We start from the raw sequence: 13,899 nt of genomic DNA, 5'->3' as shown, positions 1-13,899 counted from the left end.
ATAAAATAGTGCAAAAATTTTGTTCTTTAATTTAGTGAAGTAGTGACCGCTGCTGAATTGTTTATAAATTTGGGTTTTTCATTCTCTCTTGAGTTTCTATGAAGGCAAATTACCTTTTTTTAGCCTGACAGTATCATTGATAAGTCTCATAAAACTTTATCTTGCTAACTAACTAAATATCTTTTTATTTTTGATTCTTACTGAAGGAGACAATAAATAGGGAGGAAACCCCAGACTCTCTACTATTTATTACCTAGCTTAATGTATGAATTAGACTCTTATTTTAAATGCATTGAAAGGCTTAGTTCTTGGGTTTTCAGTCTCTTTGCCTTCATAAATTGATAAGAAAAATTAATTTGTTACAAAATTCCCTGATATACCCATTAATGTAATTTTTTCCCCGAGTTTTTACTTAAATTCTAGTCAGTTAACATATGGTAAAATTAGTTTCAGGTGTATAATTCAGTGATTCATCACTTACATATAACACACAGTGCTCATCACAAAAAGTGCCCTCCTTAATACCCATTACCCATTTAGCCCATCCCCGCCCACCTCCCTCCATCAACCCTCAGTGTCCTCCATAGCTAAACCTGTTAGTGTTGTTTTAAAACCACCCTGAAATTCATAGAATGTTAGCATTAGAAGGGACTATGTGGATCATTTAGTTAAAACTCTATTACACTTTAGGGACACCTGGCTAGCTCAGTCAGCGGAGCATGCAACTCTTGATCTCGTGGCTATGAGTTCAAGTCCCACATTGGGTGTGGAGATTACTTAAAAATAAAAATGAAAAAAAATACACACACAAAAACTCCATCACATTTTACAAATGGGAATATGAAGACCAAGAAAGTGAAATGAACTGATAGTACACAACTAAACTGCAAAGAGCTCCTGACTCCAAATCCAGTATTCTTTACAGTAATTTTTACCAAGTTTTTTGAGAGAGAGAATGAGAGAGAGAATGAGCAGGGGAGGGGCAGAGAGGGAGGGAGGGAGGGAGAGAGAGAATCCCAAGCAGTCTCCACACCGTCAGTGCAAAGCCTGATGTGGGGCTTGAACTCACGAACCGTGAGACCATGATCTGAGCCAAAACCAAGAGTCATACACTTAACCAACTGAGCCACCTAGATGCCCCTCCAAATCCAGTATTCTATTAAAATTTTGTATAACTTTCAAACTTCAATAAAAGTTGAATAAACCCAGACTATACATATAATGATAATAATTATTATTATTTAAAAAATTTAAGGTGAAATTAGTATCTAGTCACAATAAATATGGACTTCTCTTCCATTAGACATGGAAAGCAATTTACTCTGTTGTTTATGTAGCAATTTTCATCTATAATAGAATCAGAATTGTATATTCTGTACAAATTATATAAAGTAATTTTGCTGAACTTAATAAATGTGTATTTATAAATTCTTTCCATTTTATACTACAACCTAAGTTATTAAAATTTATAAGAGCTTAAGAATTTATGAAAATTTTCTCACTACCAAGTTGAGTTTTTTGATAATTCAATAGCCCTTTGAGGAGGAGTCCATATCACCACTGAAAATATAATGGGTGACATAATGATGTAGCTGGATATCCACAAAGGCAGGTTGCAACAGATTCAACAAAACAACAAAGTCATTTTAGAATAAAGAAACATTAAGAAGGTCCAGCTGAATTTCTTCCCACTACCGTTCAGTTAGCTTTCAGCAGCCAAGAAATACAAGACAGGTGGGGCAATTCAGTAATTTGGCTACTCTCAGTACATACACTGTCTACTGATTTAACTGTAGGCTTTTTTGAATAATGCCAACATATTGGAAGAAAAGGATATTCTGACTGGCAATGTCTGTTGAACTATTGTTATTTCACCCCATCAATTCAGGGTATGTATCCCAGGTAATTATTATAACCCTTTTTATCTCAGATAAAGGTGCTATCTCCTGTGTTAAATTTAATGGCATAAGTACGGTACATGATAGAAAAATAAAAAGGAAAGAAAACAAAAATTAAATAGTGGTGAGTGTATATACCATGTTGACACTTTGTCTTCTTTCATACTGAACTGGCATGATATAGTTTAGAATAGAGAGCTGATCTGTGGTATCCTCCAGAACTGCAGAGATCCTCAGCACATCTAGAATGGAGAGTGGTTCTATGATTTCCGGGATGATTTCTATGTTTGTTTCTTCAGCTGTTTCTTCTTCTTCTACAGCACCAGGTGGCTCGCCTGTCACTGACACTGTCACCTCAGAATGCCAGACTTCTGATGGAAGATTTGAGGCTTCTAATTGGCCTCTAAAGAAAAAAATAAAGAAAAAAAATAAGTCAGACACCAAATGTTTAAAAATTGCACAAACTCAAAAGCACAGGCAGCATGTAGATATAGATATATCCAAAATAAAGATATATCCAAAAATATATAGATATAACCAAAATAAAGAACAAAAGTAGTTTACACGTGGTTCTGCTAAATAAATATCTCTCTGTGACATTCTGACCCACCAAAGGCACGCCACTTACTGGTTAATAACTCTGTGTAACCCATACTATTTGACTGTGCTTAACCAACTAATTTGAATCCAAATTAACTTTTTTTTCTAGCAATATCTTTAGATGCTAACCAAAAGTGTCTCATGATTAATGAAAAACGGAATGTGGCAGGAGCACCTGTCCGGCTCAGTCTGTGGAGCATGTGACTCTTGATCTTGGGGTGTGAGTTTGCGCCCCAGATTGGTACACAGCTTACTTAAAAAAAAAAAAAAACAAAACATTAAAAAAATAACATTAAAAACAAAACCAAAACCAAATTGTAGTAACCAGTCTCCAAAGTGGGTCCATATGAGTCTTACCTTCTCGTATTCATGCCCTTTGTCCCTCATATTAATAGGACTAACTAAGCTATGTAACCAGGAGGATATTGTGGGTTCCAAGGTTAGGTGATAAAAGACACTGAAGCTTCTCCCTTACTGTCTCATATCTTTCACTCTGTGAGAACCCAGCTGCCTTGTCATGAGGACACTTGAGCAGCCCTTTGGAGAAGTTTGTGAGGGTGAGGAACTAAGGCCTCTTACCAACAGCCAGCATCAACTCCCCAGCTGTGTGGGAGTGGATCTTGCAGCCCCAGTGAAATTTTCAGATGACTACAGCCCTGGGCAATTTCAACCTTAAAACAGACCCAAGCCAGCACCATTCAGCTAAGCTGCTCTCAAATTCCTGACCCACAGAAACTATGTGAAATAATAAAAGTTTATATTTTAAGTTACTAAGCTCTGGGGTAATTTGTTACACAGCAATAGATAAATTTAGCATAAGGCATAATTCATACACACACACACACACACACACACACACACAAACTGGAATTTTGAACATACTTTTCCATTCTTCTTAAGCTACTTTTAACTTCCATGGTACATTTACAATCTCACAAGAAATGCAGTCACCTAAAATGGGAAGAAAACATTGAGATTAGTTTAAGGGAGTGTTGAATGACATTTAAATTATTTCCATCCTTTCATTAAGAGAAAATTAAAGAATTATGAGAGCTGTGACATATCCCCTCTTTTTGCTTATCAGAGCAGTCCTAGCAATGGAAAAACCGCTGACATCATGGGATGCAGGACTACTAAGTAGTCAGTTTAATTATTGACAAATGAAATTACTGATAAATGAAATCTTTGAGTTTGTTCTTATGGTAAATTAATATACAACATGGTTTTCATATTTTATTATATTCTGATTTTAATTGGCAATGTTTGTATAATAGATTTATGTTATTCTGCTTACTGAAATGTTTAATTAGATCATTTAATTTCCGATCTGTCAGACAACAAAATTTATTGCACCTGGACTTAGAATACTTGAGATTGTATTTAGAAAAGCTGCATTAATCCTGAAAATCCTGAAAGTAGTTTACTATTACTATCAAGATGTTACCATTCCATAAGCCAAAATCCTTTCCGCTTAAATGAGCTTTACAATAAGAACATCCCATGGAGGGGCGCCTGGGTGGCGCAGTCGGTTAAGCGTCCGACTTCAGCCAGGTCACGATCTCACGGTCCGTGAGTTCGAGCCCTGCGTCAGGCTCTGGGCTGATGGCTCAGAGCCTGGAGCCTCTTTCCGATTCTGTGTCTCCCTCTCTCTCTGTCCCTCTGCCGTTCATGCTCTGTCTCTCTCTGTCCCAAAAATAAATAAACGTTGAAAGAACATCCCATGGAGAATTTTGCTCTATGCTGAATGAATAGTGAATGGTAAGTTTCCAATATGATTTTTTACAAGGATGATACAAGTATGTCTCACACAACAGAAGTCTCATATGCAAAAATGAAAACATAAAATAGAATCTTTATGTAAACTGAAAACAGGATACTCCAAACTAGCCAAATTTTCTGGTACAAGGGCATTCTTAGGAGAAAGTATCATGGTGTTAAGGAGATTTGGCTCTTCTTTTGTGTTGTTGTTGCTTCTTCATTTTTCTTTTTTTAGGTTTGGGCCATAGGTAAATGTGCTTCATGCAAGTAAGATAGGACTATGCTAATGCAGTAGTCAGTGTGTTCATGCTGTTCTGGCTTTTCATTCCTCAATGCTAGAAATCTAGGAGTCATTCCTGCTTCCTCGTTCATCTTGACACCAGCATTTCCCAATCCAAGCCATCACAAAGTCCTGTGGATTCTTTCTTCTTTTTCTGTATCCCCCAACACTATGCTGGACATGGCTGTTGTTTCTTGCCTGAACAACTCCAACAGCCCCCAAACTGGAAGCAATATTTTTTAAATGAAAAACTGAAAATCTAAAAAATTAAAGTCAATTTTTTAAAATTGAAAATCTGATCATGTTTCTCCTTAGAACCCTTCCACGGTTTCCCATTGCCTTAGGATAAAAGCTAGAATGCTAAACTTGGCCCATAAGGCCTGCATGATCTGGCCCTGCTCTGTTCCTGTTCAGGTATTTACTTGGCACTGCCCACCCGCCCCCTTTTTTTTCTAACCAGAACATTTATGTTGTGACTAATCGCTGAAATTCTTGAGATGAACTGGATGCTGCAATAGCTGCCCTCTTGGGTTTAGGTGTTGTTCCTTCACGGAATCCATGCCTGAATCTGCAGTACACAATTTTTAGGTGAGATCAAGTGTTTTTATCTTCCTAGCTCCCTCCCTGATGGATCACCATGGGCTGGCTGTTTCTCTATCAGAGACCATGGCACCTGTCAGGTAATCATCTCCCTGCCCTCTCTTGGGGGCTTAGGTAACTATTTCTACCCCATGTCCCTGGGGACTGCATCATCCCTTATAGTTTCACTTCTGCCAACATTTTTGCAAGCATACCTTTTATTAAATTCTGAACCCTATCACTGTTTCCATCCAGGGCAATACTGACTGATGCTATGACCTATGTACATAGATTTTTTAATATATTACATATATACACACATAAATATATAAAATATATATATGTATGCAAATATGAAACAAGTTTCATAAAACAATTTCATAAAAACAAATCCTTAACATGTGTTATACATTCTGATACTTTTGATTCTGTCATATTTTGCCTAAAAAGTATTTTATCTATTTACTTATTTTTAAGTAATCTATATACCCAAGATGAGGCTTGAACTCACAACCTTGAGATGGGCAAAAGACATGAAGAGACACTTCTCCAAAGAAGACATCCAGATGGCCAACTGACACATGAAAAAATGCTCAACATCACTCATCATCAGGGAAACACAAATCAAAACCACAATGAGATACCACCTCACACCTGTCAGAATGGCTAACATTAACAACTCAGGCAACAATAGATGTGGGCAAGGACGTGGAAAAAGAGGATCTCTTTTTCATTGTTGGTGGGAATGCAAGTTGGTGCAGCCACTCTGGAAAACAGTATGGAGGTTCCTCAAAAAACTAAAAATAGAACTACCCTACCACCCAGTAATTGCACTACTAGGCATTTATCTACGGGATACAGGTGTGCTGTTTAGAAGGGACACATGCACCCCCGTGTTTATAGCAGCATTATCAACAATAGCCAAAGTATGGAAAGAGCCCAAATGTCCATTGATGGATGAATGGATAAAGAAGATGTGGTATATATATACCATGGAGTATTACTCAGCCATCAAAAAGAATGAAATCTTGCCATTTGCAACTACGTGGGTGGAACTGGAGGGTATTATGCTAAGTGAAATTAGTCAGAGAAAGACAAAAGTCATATGACTTCACTCATATGAGGACTTTAAGATACAAAACAGATGAACATAAGGGAAGGGAAACAAAAATAACAAAAACAGGAAGGGGGACAAAACAGAAGAGACTCACAAATACAAAGAACAAACAGAGGGTTACAGGAGGAGGTATGGGAGGGGAGATGGGCTAAATAGGTACGGGGCACTAAGGAATCTACGCCTGAAATCACTGTTGCACTATATGCTAACTAATTTGGATGTAAATTAAAAAAAAATACAAAATAAAATAAAACAAAAAAGAGTTACAATGTCTAGGGATGCCTGGGTGGTTCAGTCAGTTAAGCGTCTGACTTTGGCTCAGGTCATGATCTCACAAGTTCATGAGTTCAAGCCCTGCATCAAGTTCTGTGCTGACAGCTCAGAGCCTGGAGCCTGTTTTGGATTCTGTGTCTCTCTCTCTGCTCCTCCCCCGCTCATGCAAGTGTGCGTGCGCGCTCTCTCTCTCTCTCAAAAACAAAGTAAACATTTTAAAAGTCAAGTGTTTTACTGACTGAGCCAACCAGGCACCCCTGCCTAAAAAGTATTATAATCACAATCTACTACTTGGCCATCACATGCAGTTTGAAAAATGCCTTCTGCACGTGACACTTTCCCTGACTCATCAGCCTGGATCAGGATTCTCTTGTTTAAGTGCTCACTGCACTCTTATTTTCCTGCAGAGCTCTCTTCACATTTTGTAATGTTGTCATTTCCCCCCACTGGACTGTTAAGTGTCCTGAAAGCAGGAACCAGGGCAAGGACACTCACTATTAGCCTAATAAGTATTTGCAGAGTGAATGAATGAACAAAGAAATGAAACTCACATTTAATGTGTTATTCCTCCCAGGACTATTTTCCTTTAGATTTCTAGTACTTAATAGCGGGATTTTAGTAGATTTCTGGGACAGAGAAAACTGGATGGAGGAAGTGAATTATAAGGTACCTACACCGTATCTTGATGTATTTAAGAGAGAATCTGATTTTAAACATGATTTACAGATACCTATTTTATAAAACTTTGGAGTCATCCTTTACTGTTCTCTCTCATTTCTTACCCATCAGCAAATCCTGTCTGTTACATTTAAAACATATTCAGAATTCCAGTACTTATGACCCCTGTCTACATGCCATAATATATCAGAATCATTACAATCCTAGTTGTTCTCCCTGCTGGTGCCCTTGCTCCCTTCAGTCTCAACAGAGTGGCCCTGTTAAAATGTAAGTCAGGGGCGCCTGGGTGGCTCAGTCGGTTAAGCGGCCGACTTCGCTCAGGTCATGATCTCACGGTCCGCGAGTTCGAGCCCCACATCGGGCTCTGTGCTGACAGCTCAGAGCCTGCAGCCCATTTCAGATTCTGTGTCTCCCTCTCTCTCTGCCCCTCCCCTGTTCATGCTCCGTCTCTCTCTGTCTCAAACATAAATAAACGTTAAAAAAAAATTAAAATAAATGTAAGTCAAATTGAGTCACTCATTATAGAGCCCTCAATGGTTTCTCTTCTCAGAGTAAAAGCCTTCTTTACAGTGGCCTCCCTGCTTAATTTTTTTCTCCATAGAGAAAATTTTTCTCACATTGCCTTCTAATGTCCATATATTTTACTTGCTTATTGTCTTGCTCTCTCTACTAGGATGTAAGGTCTATGGGGGCAGAGACTTCTGTAGTTTTGTTTACTGCAGTGTCCTCCGAGGCAAGAACAAAGCTTGGTGAAAAGTAGCCATTCAATAAACTACTGAATAAACGAATGCATCCATAGGGAAATCCAAGTAAACGTGCAATAATTAGGCAGTGTAAATCTGTGATATCCACTAATCTATCTCATTCTCGTCTGCAGGTATTTACTGAAGACCCAATTCGTGTGGGCACGGTGCTGCGCGCCCCACGAGTTTGGCAGCTGAATGAGTTCTCCCTAAAATGCAATAAGGCCTTTTCAGGGCAGTCCTACTCACTCTGTAGTCAAAACGAAGGATGCGGGTTAAAAACCTAGGTCATTTCTTCAAAGAGATAAAGGAGTAGGAGGAAAGGAGTAAGGGGGAAAAACACAGAAGAGTTCCTGCCTTCGTGTTCCTGGCCTTTCTCTTCCACGCTAGGATCCGAGAGGCTGTTTCCCTACTCCTCTGCGGTAAGCGGGAAAGATACCCCCATGTTGGCATAACAATCTGGGGTACCCGAGGAGGGGAGATATTCTCTAGACCGGCTTCACTTTTTCCACCTAAGGAACCAAGCTATAGTGTTTCTCTGGCAACGCTCAGCTTTGGAGGACCTTTTCTTCTCCTCCTCCAGCTGGCTACCATCTTGCCTTACTCTGTTTCAAAATAATAAATGTTGCAGCTTACAAAGATGAAAAGACGGAGGGAACTGTAAGAGTGCTCCTGAATGTGGTTTGTTTCAGTCCGAAGGCAACTGAAGCCTTTTTTTTTTTTTTTTTTTTTTTTTTTTTTTTTGGCGGTCGCGGAAGATGCCTAACTGAGGGCGGGGCGGAGAGGTATTTATCCCATAAGGCCACGCGGTGGGACCTCGCCTCTCTCTTTCCGCCATCTTGGGACCCGTGGAGGTGAGGGAGTTCTGCTGCCGAACTTTGGGGGCAAAAAGTGGGGGTGAGCTCAACGGTATGCCTCGGCAAGGCAGTGGTGCCGCTCGGAGACTCTGCCAGCCAGTGATTTCTGTGGATTCCAGCAACAGAGAGGACAGGATTGAGGAGATGCGGGGCTGATGGTGTTGGTCCCCGGGCGCCCGGAGAACGCTCCTTGCCGTAATCTGTGTTGCTTCCTGGGCCTTACGGAGTAATAGATGCATTTTGTCCATATGCGGTCCTCCGTTTGAGGCAGTGGCTCCTTTAGTATGCGTTCTTTTTCTGTGTTCCCACTCCAAACCTGGTGTTGTCTACAGTCTCCCTTTCTTCCTCAGCTTTTCTTTCCCATGCGAGGCTTTAATCTTATTTTCTGTGTGTTTCTCTGCTTTCTCGAGCTTCATTATTTTTTTTCCTACTGATCGTGGCATGAATTTTTTTAGGGCTTCCTTTTGGAGTTTCCAGGATCTATTTCTTTCACTGTACAGTCTTGGCATTTTCGTTTTAGTCCTTATTTTGGAGTTTGCTCCGTTATCAGGCATTCTCAGGCTGGTAAGTCTTGCCCGACTGTGCTTCTAGTAGAGTTCATGGCATCATTACGTTACCCCCTACTCTTCACGTGATAAGCTGTGCAAAAAGGAATTTGACTGGTTTAAGAAAGGAGAGGGGACTGGGTTTTGGAAAACGTGCGTTGCAAGATTTTAAACTTTTTTTGTTTGTTTAAGGCCTGCTGGGAACAGGACTCCTGAAACGACAAATATGTCTGGAAGGTACAAGTTTTAAATTTAATTGCTTTGTATTTGTAGTGTTTTGTCTATTAGGCATGAACATAAACGTGAGCTTAAAACTAATGGGAAAAAAACTAGATGTTTGCTAATAGATTTTAAGTAGGGCTCCTTACAAGTCAGATCTTACAGGTGAAGTGAAATGTAAGACCTTTTAATCACTTATTACTCTCTATTTTGTATTAGGCTGTGGTCCAAAGCCATTTTTGCTGGCTATAAGCGGGGTCTCCGGAACCAGAGGGAGCACACAGCTCTTCTTAAAATTGAAGGTGTTTATGCTCGAGATGAAACTGAATTCTATCTAGGCAAGAGATGTGCTTATGTGTACAAAGCAAAGAAGTAAGTTTATAGTATTAATACCTTTTAAGTTTTTAGTTAAGGTTTGTCTTGTTTTCCTGTTAAAAGAAGAGTAATAAAAAAATGTTGGTAAAGTAGTTGGTACTGTTTTTTCTACTTTGGATCTTTAAGTATCTTCACTGGAGGTTATAAGAAGGATGTTATTGTCCAGGTAGTATTGGATTTAGGTATCTTCTACATTTAGAAAAATTAATTTTTAAACCAGCCTCTTATATTAGGCTCTTTTTAAGGTGTTAGAGAACAGTTTTCCGTGTACCTTAATTACTTTTGTTGATTTCTTGAATTTATGTTATGTACATGCTTATAATGTGTCTAGAGCATTGGTTCTTAAACTTGTTTCACACCAATTGAAGTCTGGGGACATGGCTTTCATTTTTGCCCTCCCTTTCTTCCTGCAACGAGATTGATCCTTTAAAATTATAATTCAGATCATCTGTACATTGCTCAGATTCCAACTTTCTGTGTCATTTAGTAAAAGCAAAGGTCATGAAGGAGGCATTCAGGACTCCCTAGTTCTACTCTTAACCTACCTAGGCTTCATTCCATTCCTTCGCTTTTCCACAAACCAGGGAACACAGCTTTCTCAGGTTTTAACACAGGCTGTTCTTACAGTTTTTGTTCAGTGTTATTTTCTCAGTAAGGCCTTTCCTGGCTGTTTAAAATTAGCAAAGAAATTTCCCCCTCTTCAGACACACAAATATATTCACACTAGTCCCCTTTTGCTTTTTTTTTTTTTTTTGTAAATATTGCAATTATTAACAGGCTGACATATTTTACATGTTATTACTTCATTATTTGAAAGGGATTTTATAAAAGCGTCTGGCATATAGTAAGTACTCAATTACTTGTTGCATGAATGATGCCCCAGACTTTTTTAGTTTCTCAGGTGACTTAGTGGTTAACTACTTTTGTGAGCCACTGGTCTAGAGGTCATCTTGAATTTGTATTACATTTGACTGGTTGCCTCATTTCTCATGTCTCTTCTCCCCTTTTAAAATTAGCAACACAGTGACTCCTGGTGGCAAACCAAATAAAACTAGAGTAATCTGGGGAAAAGTAACTCGTGCTCATGGAAACAGTGGCATGGTTCGTGCCAAATTCCGAAGCAACCTTCCTGCTAAAGCCATTGGCCACAGAATCCGTGTGGTAAGTACAATTATTAGCAATATGACACACGAGTCCAGCTAAGCTTAGGGTTGGGCTCTGACCTCTAAAGACTAATGTGATTTTAAAGTGTTACCAGTGGATTGTGCTGCAAACTCAGTAGCTACTGTGTAGATGTATTAAGAAACATCAGATTTCTTGGCATCAGAAGGAAAGTGAAAGCAGAGTGTTCAAATGGATTACATCTAGGTTTCAGATTTTTGCCAAAGCTGTAGGGGGTGGGGATAGTATTTAAATAAACAATTTTCTAGCAAAGATTTATTGGATACAAGTAGTTGTTAGAAGACTACCTTTTCCTGGCATAATTCATAATATTCCCATCTCTTTATCAGGACAGTCTTGTTAGAATAGGTGTTACTATTCTTATTTTATAGTAGAAAGTAGACGCTCATATGACAGTCTTGGTAGAATAGGTGTTACTGGGGTGCCTGGGTGGCTCAGTTAAGTGTCTGACTTTAGCTCAGGTCATGACCTCGCTGTTTGAGCCCTCCGTCGGGCTCTGTACTGACAGCTCAGAGCAGAGCCTGGGGCCTACTTTGGATTCCCTGTCTCCCTCTCTCTCTGCCCCTCTCCTGCTTTTGCTCTGTCTCTTTCTCTCTCAAAAATAAACATAAAAAATTGTATAAAATAGGTGTTAATACTTACAGAAGAAAACCAATGCTTATGTTTCTAGGTCCCAGGCCTTCAGTTCAAATCTTGGAGTCCAGATGCTGTGGCTTGCTTGCTTTCTTTTCTTTTCTTTTCTTTTTCTTTCTTCCTTTCCTTTCCTTTCCTTTCCTTTCCTTTCCTTTCCTTTCCTTTCCTTTCCTTTCTCCTTTCCTTTCTCCTTTCCTTTCTCCTTTCCTTTCTCCTTTCCTTTCCTTTCCTTTCCTTTCCTTTGGAAATTCTCATAAGTTATTTATTTTGAGACAGCACAAGCAGGGGAGAGGCAGAGAGAGGGAAAGACAGAATCCCAAGCAGACTCCCCGCTGAAGCCCCACAGGCTCAAACTCATGAACTGGGATATCATGACCTGAGCCAAGATCAAGAGTCAGATGCTTAATGACTGAGTCACCTGGGCATCCCTCCCTCCCTTTTTTTATTTTGAGAGACCTTTTTTTATTTGAGAATGTGAGTGGGGGAGAGAGAATCCCAAGCAGGCTCCATGCTATCCATGCAGAGCCCAACATGGGGGTTAAGAGTTTGACGCTTAACCAACTGAGCCATCCAGCCACCCTTGGATGCTGTGATTTTCTAAAGTAGTTCCTCTTTTCCTTAGTGTTCATTTTGAGTAGACGTGGGAATATTCTTGGGGTCAGAAAGTTACTTTTGAACCCTGCTGAACCTTGAGATTTCTCTTCAGGAAGTTTTTTAATCTTAATAGAAGCAGCAAAATTGGGGGCACCCGGGTGATTCAGCTGGTCTGTTAAGTGTCTGACTTTGGCTTTGGTCATGATCTTGTGGTTCATGAGTTCAAGCCCCACATCGATCCCTGCATTGGATCAGATTTAACAGTACAGAGCCTCCTTGGGATTTTCATTCCCTCTCTTTCTCTCTCTGTCCCTCCCCCACTTGCACTTTCTCAAAATAAATAAACTTAAAAAAAGAAGCAAAATTGAATGGCTTTTCAGTGCTCCCAGTACAAAGTGTTCATCTAGATCACTATAAAAACTTAGTTCTTAAAAAAAAAAAAAAACTTAGTTCTGTTCCCACTAGAATATAAGTCATTGGATCTGTTTTAGAGATGGGTAATGGGACAATGGGAGATTATCCATATTGTTGTACTCATAACTTTTATGAATTTATATATTACATGCATCTAATGACACCGTGTTTTCTTTTTTTTTCCTAGATGCTGTACCCCTCAAGGATTTAAACTAACTGAAAAGTAAATAAATAAAGGTGTAGATTGTTCTCTTGTATTTTTGTTAAATAGCTTAAAATTTTCTTTTTCCTAAATTCGGTTGCTATTTAAATGGTGGCAGTTATCCAGCATTTTCAGAGTACAAGGAAGCTAGGGAGTTCTATGTGATGGCAATTACAGAGATTTAGACAATAGGGTTTTAATGAGGATAGGATATGAGTATCTTCATACAAGGCCTTACATGGTCAGGGAGGGGGGCAGAGTAAGCTTTGATCAGAGGCATTGGGAAGGAGTATCTTGAAGGTGTAAAGTGCTGGAGCATAGGGTGTTCCAGGAAGGACAGACACAAATATTAGCCAGTACAGATAAATACCGTGACACTTTTCCAGGCTTCCACGTTAAAATGGGCCTATAACTCTTGCCCATAACAGTTTATTTCAACTTTGGTACTGCATTTATTACATACAACTAACTGCCTTCCTCATTAGATTGAGAGTCCATGAAAGAAACTTAAAATTATTTTTGACGGCCTTCTAAATTACCTTATGATGTATCTAGTTGTTCAAGATAGATTGGTTGGGAAACTTGTGACTTAATGGTAGTTGGGAGAACCTGAAGTTTATATTGATGGTATTTGGCAGCACGGCAGGGATGAGATATCCTTTGGATCTGTGACTAGATAAAACATTCCAGTGTATAACGCTTGACTGGTAAGGTGTAAGTTAACGATATCAAAATAGCAACACATGCCTTAGGAAGGTTTTTGGGGGGTGGTGGTTATTGCCTCGGTGGTGTAGCTTTCCTTGGTTCCATGTTTCAATGTAGTAAAGTGGAGGATTGAGATATTTGAGCATAAGACAAAAGGAAACTAAACTGGGGCTGCAGGATATTTTAAATCTCTGAATTGTTGAAATAAAAGTTTGAACCAAAGCATCAGTTTGCAGTATGGTGGCTG

At 39.2% G+C, this 13,899-nt stretch overlaps 2 protein-coding genes across 5 annotated transcripts in view; one reads left to right on the top strand and one right to left on the bottom strand.

The window, feature by feature from the left end:
* Positions 1-8,471, bottom strand: part of IQCG (IQ motif containing G) — a 53,714-nt gene extending 45,243 nt beyond the window's left edge. For 2 of the 3 annotated variants that reach the window (XM_019448678.2, XM_053903473.1), the window contains exons 1-3: positions 8,284-8,470; positions 3,381-3,449; positions 2,037-2,301 (exon numbers count right to left, since the gene is read on the bottom strand). In XM_019448678.2, coding sequence (XP_019304223.2) covers positions 2,037-2,301; positions 3,381-3,415 — 300 coding nt within the window. In that variant the 5' untranslated portion in view covers positions 3,416-3,449; positions 8,284-8,470. Of the gene's footprint in view, positions 1-2,036; positions 2,302-3,380; positions 3,450-8,283 lie in introns of all 3 variants that reach the window. The other variant, XM_019448680.2, reaches the window with a different exon arrangement.
* A 302-nt stretch (positions 8,472-8,773) lies between these two features.
* Positions 8,774-12,989, top strand: RPL35A (ribosomal protein L35a). Of its 2 annotated transcripts, XM_053903474.1 has the most exons (6): positions 8,774-8,941; positions 9,239-9,347; positions 9,521-9,565; positions 9,767-9,919; positions 10,939-11,083; positions 12,933-12,989. In XM_053903474.1, the coding sequence occupies exons 3-6, from the start codon at positions 9,555-9,557 to the stop codon at positions 12,954-12,956; spliced, it is 333 nt and encodes a 110-aa protein (XP_053759449.1). In that variant the 5' UTR covers positions 8,774-8,941; positions 9,239-9,347; positions 9,521-9,554; the 3' UTR covers positions 12,957-12,989. The 2 variants fall into 2 exon arrangements, with proteins under 2 accessions (XP_053759449.1, XP_019304228.1); XM_019448683.2 differs by lacking the exon at positions 9,239-9,347.
* The last annotated feature ends 910 nt before the right edge of the window (positions 12,990-13,899 follow it).

Source organism: Panthera pardus, unplaced genomic scaffold (assembly GCF_024362965.1).
Source record: "Panthera pardus isolate Hobbes unplaced genomic scaffold, ASM2436296v1 HiC_scaffold_16, whole genome shotgun sequence".
NCBI classification, from domain to species: Eukaryota; Metazoa; Chordata; class Mammalia; order Carnivora; family Felidae; genus Panthera; species Panthera pardus.
Note: the sequence above shows the minus strand (reverse complement) of the source record. Positions and strands in the feature narration are given on the sequence as shown.